At 38.7% G+C, this 12,422-nt stretch overlaps 1 protein-coding gene across 1 annotated transcript; it reads right to left on the bottom strand.

Annotated features, from left to right (window-relative positions):
* Positions 1-3,977: 3,977 nt before the first annotated feature.
* LOC307261600 (glycoprotein hormone beta-5-like) lies at positions 3,978-10,014 on the bottom strand (the record flags this gene model as incomplete). The annotated part of the gene is made up of 3 exons (XM_080042181.1): positions 3,978-4,169; positions 6,180-6,378; positions 9,950-10,014. 3 exons carry the CDS (start codon positions 10,012-10,014, stop codon positions 3,978-3,980), a joined length of 456 nt encoding a protein of 151 aa, XP_079898307.1.
* Positions 10,015-12,422: the final 2,408 nt, after the last annotated feature.

The following is a 12,422-nucleotide window of genomic DNA, read 5'->3' as shown; positions in this document are numbered from 1 at the left end:
CGGAGCCTCCATCTGAAAAACAAGCGGGGATGCGACGGATATAAAGGCAAGTTTAGTGTGATTTCCTAAAGGAAGCCTGTGTGGCCCTTTATAGTTCTGTTGTGTTTTTGGTTTTCTCCCCTTCCCCATCATCGCAATATCATATATATAATATATAATAGTTATCCTCCGGACGCCCCTTGGTCCGCACCTGCGTCCCAAACCCCCCGCTCCCCCTCCTCTCAAATATTAAATATAATATATTTCAACAAAAGCAAAATGACAGACTGAGCAACATTTGTTATACTATATAATTAAAAAATACAGATATTCTGTGTGTTTTTCTCACCACCCCTCCCCGCATTAGAACAAATTGCCCAAAGGATACAGTGTGTCAGCCTTAAACACCATTGACATATAATTAACACACACACACACACACACACACTGGCACACACACTGACACACGCACGCACACGTGCACACACACCATGGTGAGGTCACAGCATGTCCATTTCCTCTGCCATAATGTCACAACAGCAGCGGGAGGTCAAACCATCCACTACACCACTGTGTTAGAAAGGTTACATAAGAAAGGTTCTATATAACACCATTGAGCATACTGTACCTTGTCACATGCTTTCGCTTGTGTGTGTGTGTGTGTGGGTGCTTGTGTGGGTGCACGTGTGTGTGTGTGTGTGTGTGTGCGTGTGTGTGTGCGTGCGTGCGTGCGTGCGCGTGCGTGCGTGCGTGCGTGCGTGCGTGCGTGCGTGCGTGCGTGCGTGCGTGCGTGTGTGTGTGTGTGTGTGTGTGGGGGTGCTTGTGTGTGTGGGTGCTTGTGTGTGTGTGTGTGTGTGTGTGTGTGTGTGTGTGTGTGTGTGTGCAGAAAGTGGTCTGCTGTGAAGAAGACTCAGGGCCTATCCGAAAAGTCCAATCTCCTAACCTATAAGCCTCCTTTCCTATACCTTAACCCCTAAACGTCATCGGGGTTAAGGAGAGATGAAAGGTGCTTCCTATCGAACATAGGAAAGGACAGCGCTGTTTCAAATGAATTCGACTCCACTTTTCCTAACCGACGTCATTGCGCGACGGCGAGTATTGCTGACGTGAGTCACTAGCGTGAAACTACACTATAGCAGAATAGAGAATAGGCTATAGTATAGCCTATTCTCCGAAAATTGACTACAACAAGCGCTCGTTTGATCCATGCATTCTTTTCATATTGATTTTAATCAGGTTGTCGCCAACAGAGTGAGAATCACTCCCTTATATCCCAATTCACAAGTGGAATAAAAAGAGGCTACACTTGTGTTGATGTTGAAATGAACTGCCCCCAGTAACTTCATTAAATGTGAAGTTGGTATTTTATTTTCTTATGGTGCAAATTATGTGCTACGAAAATAACTATTATGATGTTGGTCTTTTATGAGTTCTTTATTATCTTTAGCCTGTGTGTGTGTGTGTGTGTGTGTGTGTGTGTGTGTGTGTGTGTGTGGGGGGGGGGGGGGGGGGGTATTTTGTTTTAGCCGAGTTAAATCTTCCTCTCTTCTCCTCTCCTCTCTTCTGTTTTACCTCTCGTTCGTATTCGTGTAGAGTCGGTAAACTCCGGCGGTGGCCTGTTGCTTTAAATCTTGCCGCCGTAAAGGATTATGGGATACCACTATCTCCGTTCCTTTAGCATAGGTTGGTCAGGAGTAACCTATGCTAAAGGAGGGTTATAGGATGAATCGAGGCTCCTTTCCTATGCCTTTCCTAAGCATTTTGGTTATTCGGATCACCTATCCGCCGAGCACTTCCGGGTCATCTCGATAGGAAAGGAAATTTCCTATGCAAAAAAAAGTTTTCGGATAGGGCCTCAGCCTCTATGGGGGGGGGGGGGGTGGGGGGGCTCTAACCACTACACCACGGGCGCCCCTTAGTGTACATAATTGATATTACTTTTAGAATAAATACATATACAGTATATATGCGTATATTTTGTTACATTTCCATCTTGTAAAAAAATTGCCTAAAATCAATGATATTCTAAACACTATGGCATCACTTAGAGTATTTCACTGCTCTACAGGTGAGACTGAGGTGAACTTTTACTTAACCACAAATATCGAAGTCCTTAATGTATAGCTTCTAAAACTGGAACTAAATCAATAACAGCTGCCGTGGCCAATGAAATATGTGTGTTTTTTTAGTGCAGGTGAAATAAGACCTTCAAGCCATAGAGTTCAGTTTGGTTAATTACACACACACACTTACACTGACACACTTACACTGACACACACACACACACACACACACACACACACACATTCACACACACACACACGAGGGGCCATCTCATTAGAAAAACACATCAATATTTAGTCTTTAGAAGTCGATAACAGTAATTAAAATGCTTAGAATGCTTAGAGTGTTTTTGTTATATGGAAAGTTCTTTATATTTCAAACAGGTGCTGAGGGAAGCAGGTGACATTTAAAAATAAATATATTTTTCAAAGAACACACAAGTGACAAGATTAGAAGGCTATATTTTATTTTTTATATTTTCTTATAGATATTTTTTTCTGTGTTTTAACCTTTATTTGACAGTAGAAAGCAGAGTGCAGGGAGAGAGAGAGAGAGAGAGAGAGAGAGAGAGAGAGAGAGAGAGAGAGAGAGAGAGAGAGGGGATGACCTGCAGTAAAGGTCCACGGGTCGGATTCGAACCCGCGACCACTGCAACGAAGGCCGGAGCCAATGTGGTACGCACTCTATCCACTACGCCACCGGAGCGCCCAAGGTAAGTATTTTTTATTAAGTGTATATTTTGCCAGTTTAGATTTCACACAGAAGTTATACACTCAGTGGTGCTGATGAGACAGACGCCACAGTCACATCTGAACAAACAGAAGGCCTATTTTAGCCTCACTTTCTTTTACCGCGTTCCTTTTGGCATTGGTTGGTTATATCATACTTAGCAGAAAAACATGATTATTAAGCTTCATCCAGTAACATTTCACTCAAAACAATCGATTTCCAATTTGCCCCAACAGTCAATGCAAGCAAAAGCATAGCCTATATATCTATATATTTTGCTTTTTGTATATATATTTATTTTTTTTAAGTATATGTTATGCCTGTTAAAGGTGCTCCGAGGAACGTTCAGTTTGCGTTAATTCTAGCGCCCCCCTTTGGACAAAAGCGGTAGTGTTTTTACTTCGCCAGCTGTTGTTCCTGGGTGAGCATATACCCATGACAAAGGCATTAAGAAAAACTATATAAAAACAGCATTCTTTGTACTGATGGTCTGGTTTGCTGTTACATGAAATTTATGATAATCAGAGAAAGAAATTTACTTTTTCAGAAATATTTAAAACTTCCTCGTAGCACCTTGAAAAGTCAACATAAGCTGCTTTCCATTCCTGCACTTAAGGTTTTCAGGGTTCCTCCAGCCGTGTTTCCTCTTACTGTTAAAGGCCTACTTCACCGGTTTGAATATGAAGGTGTATTGAATTCTGAGATCCTATGTAGTATAAATGTGCGAAAAAAATTGAAATCGGTTCATCCTAGCCTGAGAAAAGGCAGAAAGAGTGTTTTTTTTTAACCCTATATTTCTCTTTCTCGTGACATCACAGAAAGAGAAATATAGGGTTAAAAAAAACTTACTTTGTAAATATTACTGTGGTGTCTTTTTCTGTGACATCACAGTAATATTTACAAAGTACTTTTTTTTTTAACCCTATATTTCTCTGTCTGTGATGTCACGAGAAAGAGAAATATAGGGTTAAAAAAAACACTTTCTGCCTTTTCTCAGGCTAGGATGAACCGATTTAAAAAAAAATCCCACATTTATACTACATAGGATCTCAGAGTTCAATACACCTTCATATTCAAACCGGTGAAGTAGGCCTTTAAGTAGGTTATAAGCTGTGTCATTTTATCATTTACCATTAAAAAATCTTCAATTAAAAAAAAAATAAAAATAAAAAAGTCAACATAAGTATTTTTTGCCAGTTTAGATTTCACACAGAAGTTATACACTCAGTGGTGCTGGTGAGACACACGCCACAGTCACATCTGAGAGCCACAGGGTAGGTGTAAGATGGGTCCACGGTCGGGAGGCAGTTGGGCAGTTTAACAGTCACCAGACGGGTTTCGTTGTAGGTACACACCCTCTGGTAGGACTCTATGAAGGGAGGGTCCAGGACTGGCTTCTGGAATAATACAAAAAGACAAAAAAAAACATTTTAGATATCATATTATTTTTTATCTAGCAGGCTCTCAAGTCAATTTTCAAGGCAAGTTTATTTATATAGCACAATTCAGACACAAGGCCACTCAAAGTCCTTTACAGGGGCAAGAAATACATCAAGATTAAAGTATAAATAGACATTAGAAAAGTGAATACAGTTTTTTTTTTTTTTTTATAAATAAAAAATGGAAACAGAAATGTCTTCAGACAGATTTAAAGGAGCTGAGAGTTTAAAAAAAAAATCTTTATTGCTTCTGTATACTTCAGTGTAAACGGTCCGACGAACCTCGCATGCACAATCCATGGTTAAATAGTAGACAGTATGTAGTATATACATGTTGAGTATGTAGGAGGGAAGGACGTTAGTAGGGCTTTTAACAACACAGCCTGTATCACAAAACAAAGCCATGGCCTCCTACAAAGGGTAATAATAAAGAGTGAATCATGACCTTCCTAATGCCTACAGTATTGTCACCAAATAGGCTACTATAGATCGAAATAAAATGTCATATTCCACTGCATTTTTTTGTAATCAGTATCCTGCGATTCATAGAAGAAATGCAATTGTCTCTGTCTTTTATGCTCAGAGACAATTGTTTAGAGAAACCGCTGCTGTCACTTCAATCTCTGCGTTCCATTCTTGCAGATAGTTAACTCGATTTCAGAGCACGCTGCTCCAAAAACCGCCTTCTGTTCTCCTGCATTCCTCTGCCCGCTCATTACTGTGGGACAATATTAGATCACTGAATCTCTATTCTCATGCCTGTCTGTCCATCCATCCATCCATCCATCCATCCATCCATCCATCCATCCATCCCTCCCTCCCTCCCTCCCTCCCTCCCTCCCTCCCTCCCTCCCTCCCTCCCTCCCTCCATCCATCCATCCATCCATCCATCCATCCATCCATCCATCCCTCCCTCCCTTCCTTCCTCTCTCTCTCTATCTATCTATCTATCTATCTATCTATCTATCTATCTATCTATCTATCTATCTATCTATCTATCTATCTATCTATCTATCTATCTATCTATCTATCTATCTATCTATCTATCTATCTATCTATCTATCTATCTATCTAATTTGTTCCCATATTTGTCCATTTATCTACTGTAGCTAACAGCTGAATTCCTGCCTGCACCCACCGCTGACCTTGCATTGACCTCCCTTCTCCCATCTCTCCATCTCTCCATCTCTCCATCTCCTTCTCCCATCTCTCCATCTCTCTATCTCTCTATCTACGGTATTTGTGTATTCCCCTCCTTTGTGTAAACTTGTCAGTTTCGCTTAAATCACCTCTTGATATAAGGCGAGACACCGTAGGCAAAAACATTTATTTTCAAGCACTGGTCAATTTTGAGATTTTTGTCTATTCTTCATTCTACTCAAACATATGCATTTAAATAGTTAAAAGGAATACTTCACCCATACGGAACCAGCGTTCTATCATTATAAAATCACTATTATAATATAATGAATGAGGTTTTTCTTCCCTCAGAAGGTAAACTGTTTTTGTCTATTTAGCTTCCATAACATGTCTTCTTTCATACTAGTATAAACCAAAAGGTGCAACATGTACATCGAGGTGTTTATTTGACTAAACTTATTAAAAAATTATTGTTTCTGAAAACATGCTTAAAAAAATATTTTTAATACCTTTACATAGTATATGTTTACACTTTATATAACAAGATATTGCCAAATTTTCATATGTATTCAAAGATTTCTGAGAAAAATGTAATATAAAAAAGGTAGGCCTACATTTTTTTTTGTCCACCTTTTAAGACTACATCAAACAGAAGAAAAAAATCTACCTAAAAAAAAAAGAAACTGCCTCAAAAAAAACTTGATAATCCTCCAAAAAAGAAAAAATCCTCCTCTTCATTTTTTTCTTCTTTCCTGTGGTCCTAATACTCTTCCGTAGATTTACCTGTATGAATAAAAGGGTTAAATAAAAAAAAGGTAGCTCTCTCACCTCCCATGTCTCACAGCGCCCCCAGCAGGCGTCTGTGGTGATGTGCAGCCCTCCACAGCCGGGCTTACGAGCCAGGAAGGTGAACTCTCTCACAGCACAGCCTATGAAGCGCCGCAGATTCACCGCAGACACACGGTGGACTGACCCCGACTCGAGGGAGAGCCAGAGGAGATACCAGCACAGGACCAGGCCAGGCACGCTAAGGGGGAAAAGCAGAGGTTTTATATTTTATTTAAAGTTTTTTCTCAACTATACAATTATTGCATTTTTTCCCCCACAACACACACACACACACACACACACACACACACACACACACACACACACACACACACACACACACACACAAACACACAAACGAACAAACACCTGCACCATCACAACATAAAAAAAATAACAAACAAAAAAATCATCAAAAAACTAATAAATTAAATAAAACTAAAACAGAACAGAAATAAAAGAAAAAAGAAAACATTTGATTACCAACAAAGGCAAATCTATCCCCATTTTATTTGTGTTTTTTATATTTAGTTTAGTTTATTAAGATCATTTTTTTGGTGTTTTTTTGCTTTATTAGGCAGTTTGGACATCCAGAGAAGAAACCAGCACATATGACAAGGATACATTTCATTTGTGTTTTAATAATATATTCTAATGTACACATTCATTTTTAACATGCCTGGCTGTCCGCTAAGGCTGAAAAGCAAAGATTAAAGTTTTTTGTTGGTGTTTTTGCTTTATTAGACAGTTTGGCGATCCAGAGAAGAAACCAGCACCGAACCACTCCACGTCCGCTAAGGGTGAGAAGCACACAACCGGTATTGTTTTTCTCCTTATTTTATCAGAATCAGATTTTGTTTCACTTTTGGCCAAACTAGGGTTAGCTCATTCTGTCCACCTAGGGTTACAGCTCTTACTTTTGGCTAAACTAGGGTTAGGGCTAGAGAGCTAGGGTTAGGGTTAGCTCATGATACGAGTCAAAATGTGGCCACCATAACCCAGGAAGCAGGCTAACCACAACCCTATACCTCTGCAACTATTTCTTAATCAGCTAACCCTAACCCTAGTTTAACCAAAAGTGAGACAGCCTTAACCCTTGGTGGACAAAGAGAGCTAACCCTAACCCTGACCATACAATCACATTTTGATAAAAGGCAACTGTCTGTCTGCACTAGATTTTTAAGCTTTGAGACCATCTAAAATGCTAAAGTTATATGAAAAACTGCCTTTATTTGATCCGGAGGAGATCAGTTGAGATAACGTATCATGCATAATGTACAAGAGTAATGAAAATGTATCAATATATGTGTGAAATGTGTCATGTGTTTAAGTTTCGAGGTCTACATACTAAGCATTTCAAACACTAACAGTTGTGCAGACTGATTCTCTGTCATTTTTTTTTTTTTTTTTTTTTAAGTCTTTATTGAACATGGTTAAATAATAATAATACAAACAAATAAAACGATTGAGCAGTAAAAAAAGAAATAAATAAATTAAAAACAAACAAATGGGATCCTCAGGATCCTAAGAAACAAATACATAACTCAAATAACATAGTTCATGTTCAAAAGGGATAGGAAGAAGTTAAGAAAAACTTTTCTGGTCCTACCCCCTCTTATTTTTTATAATTGTTTACAAAAAAATAAATGTTCAGTTTGAATCAGTCAGTGTCTATGATGTTTGGCTCGTGGGTTAAACAAATCAAAACTTTTCGACAAAACAATAACAAAATAAAATAATGGAACAGATGAACGAAAACCATCAAATTGAAAACAGCAAAACAGAAAACAGTCATACAGATAACCAACTAAAACTTTCTGAAAAAAAATAATCAAGTTGGCAAAACTTTTACTTTTTTAGAATTCTTAGCAGGTAGAGCTCAAGACTTGAAGTTACATTACATATGAATTATAAGTTATCTCAACAAAAGATAATTAGTTATTCAAAATTAAGGCAGTTTACCTTTGATTTGATTCAATTTATTTCAGACATATCAAACATACAAAACAAAATGAAAAGCATGGAAATACAATAAACAAATTATGTTTTCACAAAAAAAAAAAAAAAGAAAACAAATTATCTGTATTTCTGAGATATGCCTGAAAAGGAGCAGGAAGAAGTATACACTTATTTAATCCTACCCCTTTTCCACCTTCAAACATAAGAATTTTACTTTTAGCCTCAAAATCAAAAAATCAAGTGTAGACAGTTACTCTAAAAAAGTTTTGTTTTCCAAATGTTTATTAATTTTAACAGTAGGCTATATGTATTATCAAGGACTCCATATAACCAAGAATGTTAACTGAACAAAATACCCTTTAAAAATTCCAAGTGTAGATTCTGAATTCACTCACCATTTCGACTTATTCCTTTGCAAGTTCATCTCAGTTGCTTCCCGGCAGCCAAATACTCGTTCAAATATATTGAATTTTAAATGCGCTCTAAAATACAAATACAATGGCAAGCTAAAGTTAACACAGCGATTCTTCCAACTATAGCAGCACACAGGCTATAAGAACCAGCTCTTAAGATATATTTTGGCAGTGCGGACGTCAATCGCAAACCCCAGTACTTATCCGTGTGTGCCACCATCTACTAATGTATCTGACAGTGTAAAACGGGGGCTTTTTTATTAGCTTTTCTCCTGTCAATCATATGCTGTTGAAGTGCTACCCTTAGACTATGTGTGTGTGTGTGTGTGTGTGTGTGTGTGTGTGTGTGTGTGTGTGTGTGTGTGTGTGTGTGTGTGTGTGTGTGTGTGTGTGTGTGTGTGTGTGTGTGTGTGTGTGTGTGTGTGTGTGTGTGTGTGTGTGTGTGTGTGTGTGTCTGTGTGTGTGCCCCCCCAATCCCCCGGAGGCCTATATTCTACCTGTCATTACCACCAACTTATCCCCACTACATTAGCTTGATTAGGGAAAGAGGCTAAGCTTTTGTTCATAGCTATCCAAACGGAAGGAGTTGCAAGAGCACACTCAAACACAGAGCCTACCTGTGTCTGCTCTCACTCATCCATACTGCAATTAACTGGCTCCACACACAGAAGGACACAGACAGACACAGAGACAGACAGACAGACAGACACGTACGCACACACACATACACACACACACACACACACACATACACACACACACACACACACACACACACACAGAGGCTCCTGTTCTCACATGTCAAACTGTAATTACTTTAACCATGAGAAGTTTGGGTTATTATGCCATTTTGGAATTGGATTTAATTTTTTTAATGATTATTTTTTTTTACTTAAGAATATTAGAAAATAAGTACTTTGGGCGAATTATCATGATTATACATTGTTGAGATAACTTATTGAGCTTTTGGATATGTATTTATTCCCGAAACAAGCAGAGAAAGAAAAAGTGCAGAGGATAATTATGGAAAGTTTAGTTGATGTAAGTGCTTTAGAAGTTGAGATTTATGGTTCAGAGTATTGAAAAAAACTCATGTTGAGATAATGTCCGTTAAAGATGGTTGTATAGGAGAAATATACAGATGCAAACAGACAAGGTTTAGTCACATACAGTAAACACCTAAATATACATGTTGGACCTGTTATTCATACTAGTATGAAAAGAGAAATGTTATGGGAGCAAAATAGATAAAAATCTCAAAATTGACCAGTCCTTGAAAAAAAAAAAAAAAAAAAAAAAAGGGTTTTGCATGCAGTGTCTCTCATCAAACCGGTCCTATATATGGGGGCGCTCGTGGCACAGTGGGTAAGAGCTCTCCTCCCCCCCCCCCCCCCCCACCTGGGCCCAGGCCCCTGCAGCAGACCCAGGTTTGAATCCCGCCGGGTCAGTTCTCTGCATTCCATTCCCCTCTCTGCCCCATTTCAACTCTATCTCTTCAAATCTGTCTATAAAAAGCAAAAATGCCCCCAAAAAAACTGTCCTATATAGGCCTAGTCTTATTCCACAGACTGAAATAAAAGAAAAAAAGTTATTTTGGTCATAAAGAGACTTTGACTCACTTTTCATTATGTTTTTTGTTATGTTGTTGTTGCTAGTGACACACAAAGAGAGAAAGCTTTCTAATACCCCGTCTATGTCTTAGAGGCTTGAGCGCGTAGGATCACTCACTTAAGACTGAACGGATGCATGTCTTAGGATGCGTCAGCGCTCACAGGAGACAATGACAAGACATAGGAGACGTTTAGAAGTGGAAGAATTGATTTGGATGAGTCAGAGCACGCCATCAAGAAAATTACCACCGTCAGAAAGAGCCCCTGAAGGCATCGTGTGCAGCCAGCGGAAAAATTAAGGAAATTAAAAAAAATCTTTAAAAAGTTGTTGTTGTTGGTGCATTCCGGTTATCGGCTCTGGCCTTCGTTGCAGTGGTCGCGGGTTAAAATCTGACCCGTGGACCTTTACTGCATGTCATCCCCCCCCTCTCTCTCTCTCTGTCTCCCCATTTCAACTCTGTACTATCTAATAAAGCTTGAAAATGCCTAAAAAAAAGTAAAGTTGTACGTTTGGGCCAAGCAATTAAAGTTAGATTACAGTGGGTATATTGGGAAGGATGAGTCAGATACAAAGACAACATGTCCTCCCCACTTTGAGAGAGATTCACCCATCTTTCTGGAGGCGATTATAGAACAATGAGCAGGGTGTGGAGTAACACTAAAGCATGTAATAGGATAACAGTGGTGATTACAGTGAGGTTCATCCTAAGCCAGCGCAAAGGGAAATCCTCAGATGGATTTCCACACAACAAATTTTAGCTAAAAAAAATTCTCCAAACTCTTAATTCTTAAGGGGGAATGAGTCTGCCTTAAACCATCCATACAATTTATTGACACAAAGTTGATTAAGCTCCACAAAACTCTCTCTGTATTTCTCAGTATGGCAGCGTTTACAAACCGGTGTCGCCCCCCCCCGACACTGGTGCAGGAGCTCAGAAAAATCCCCAAGAAGAGCCCAAGAAATGTTTCAGTTGTTGATTCTACTGCTAAGAAAAAACCTGGACGTACAGCAGAAGGTACAATGTCACAATATCAGCAGATGAAGTTTGCTCAGGGACTGTCATTCAAGCACTTTTAGGTCTTACCTTGTTTACCTAAAAACATTAAATGGCCTTGATGTGATAATGATGAACATGATGAAAGATTAAGATTACATTGATGGCCATGTGATATGGTTTGATACGGTCTAAAAGCCTCAGAACTTGCAGATAAGTTAGATTGTTTTTTAAAGGCCTACTTCACCGGTTTGAATATGAAGGTGTATTGAATTCTGAGATCCTATGTAGTATAAATGTGCAAATTTTTTTAAATCGGTTCATCCTAGCCTGAGAAAAGGCAGAAAGAGTGTTTTTTTTAACCCTATATTTCTCTTTCTCGTGACATCACAGAAAGAGAAATATAGGGTTAAAAAAAACTTACTTTGTAAATATTACTGTGATGTCTTTTACTGTGACATCACAGTAATATTTACAAAGTACGTCGACAAGAACTGTTAAAATGACCGAGAATATAAGAAAGTTTAAACATGAAAAATTAGTGAAAATATATCTGTAAAAGTTCTACAATTAAGAATTATCTTGAGAGGAAGTCTGTAGGGGTGACCTGCAGGCTGATGGCCAACCATCGGGACCAATGTAGTGTCCAGTATTGCCAAGTTCTACTTTAAACCTGGGAAAATTAATGAAAAAACCCACTGCTACCGAGGTTTCCTTAGGCAAAGCACATCACCTCCGAACTGCCCCGGTTGAGCTGCTTAGAAACCATCAGTAAAATATGTTAATGAAATATAAAGTCAAGAAACTAAAGATCATGAATGTCCTGTCAGCTCATCTTGTTTAAACACAGAAATCCAGTTAGTTTTGCCTTCACTTCACCCAGTAGCCCAGTCAGTAACATGATGTTGTACTGACCTCTAGTGTTCAAATGTGGTATTGATACTTACCAAGACCTACTGTAGGCTGTGACAATGTGAGACGTAAACAGTGTTATAATAAGTTGTAGTAGTTCAGCTTTGGTGTCTTTTTGACTTAATAATAATGTTATGGCATATGTCATTACTGTGCTCCTAAACTGATCATTATTATTATTTTTGCTGGAACTCATATAGATGGCTAATTGTGGCCAAATAAACATGTGCAAAATAGCAAAGCTGATTTTGTGTGTGTGTGTGTGTGTGTGTGTGTGTGTGTGTGTGTGTGTGTGTGTGTGTGTGTGTGTGTGTGTGTGTGTGTGTGTGTGTGTGTGTGTGTGTGTGTGTGTGT

This window comes from Ammodytes marinus, assembly GCF_949987685.1.
Source record: "Ammodytes marinus genome assembly, chromosome: 15".
NCBI classification, from domain to species: domain Eukaryota; kingdom Metazoa; phylum Chordata; class Actinopteri; order Uranoscopiformes; family Ammodytidae; genus Ammodytes; species Ammodytes marinus.
This window is presented reverse-complemented; position numbering and strand designations above follow the sequence as displayed.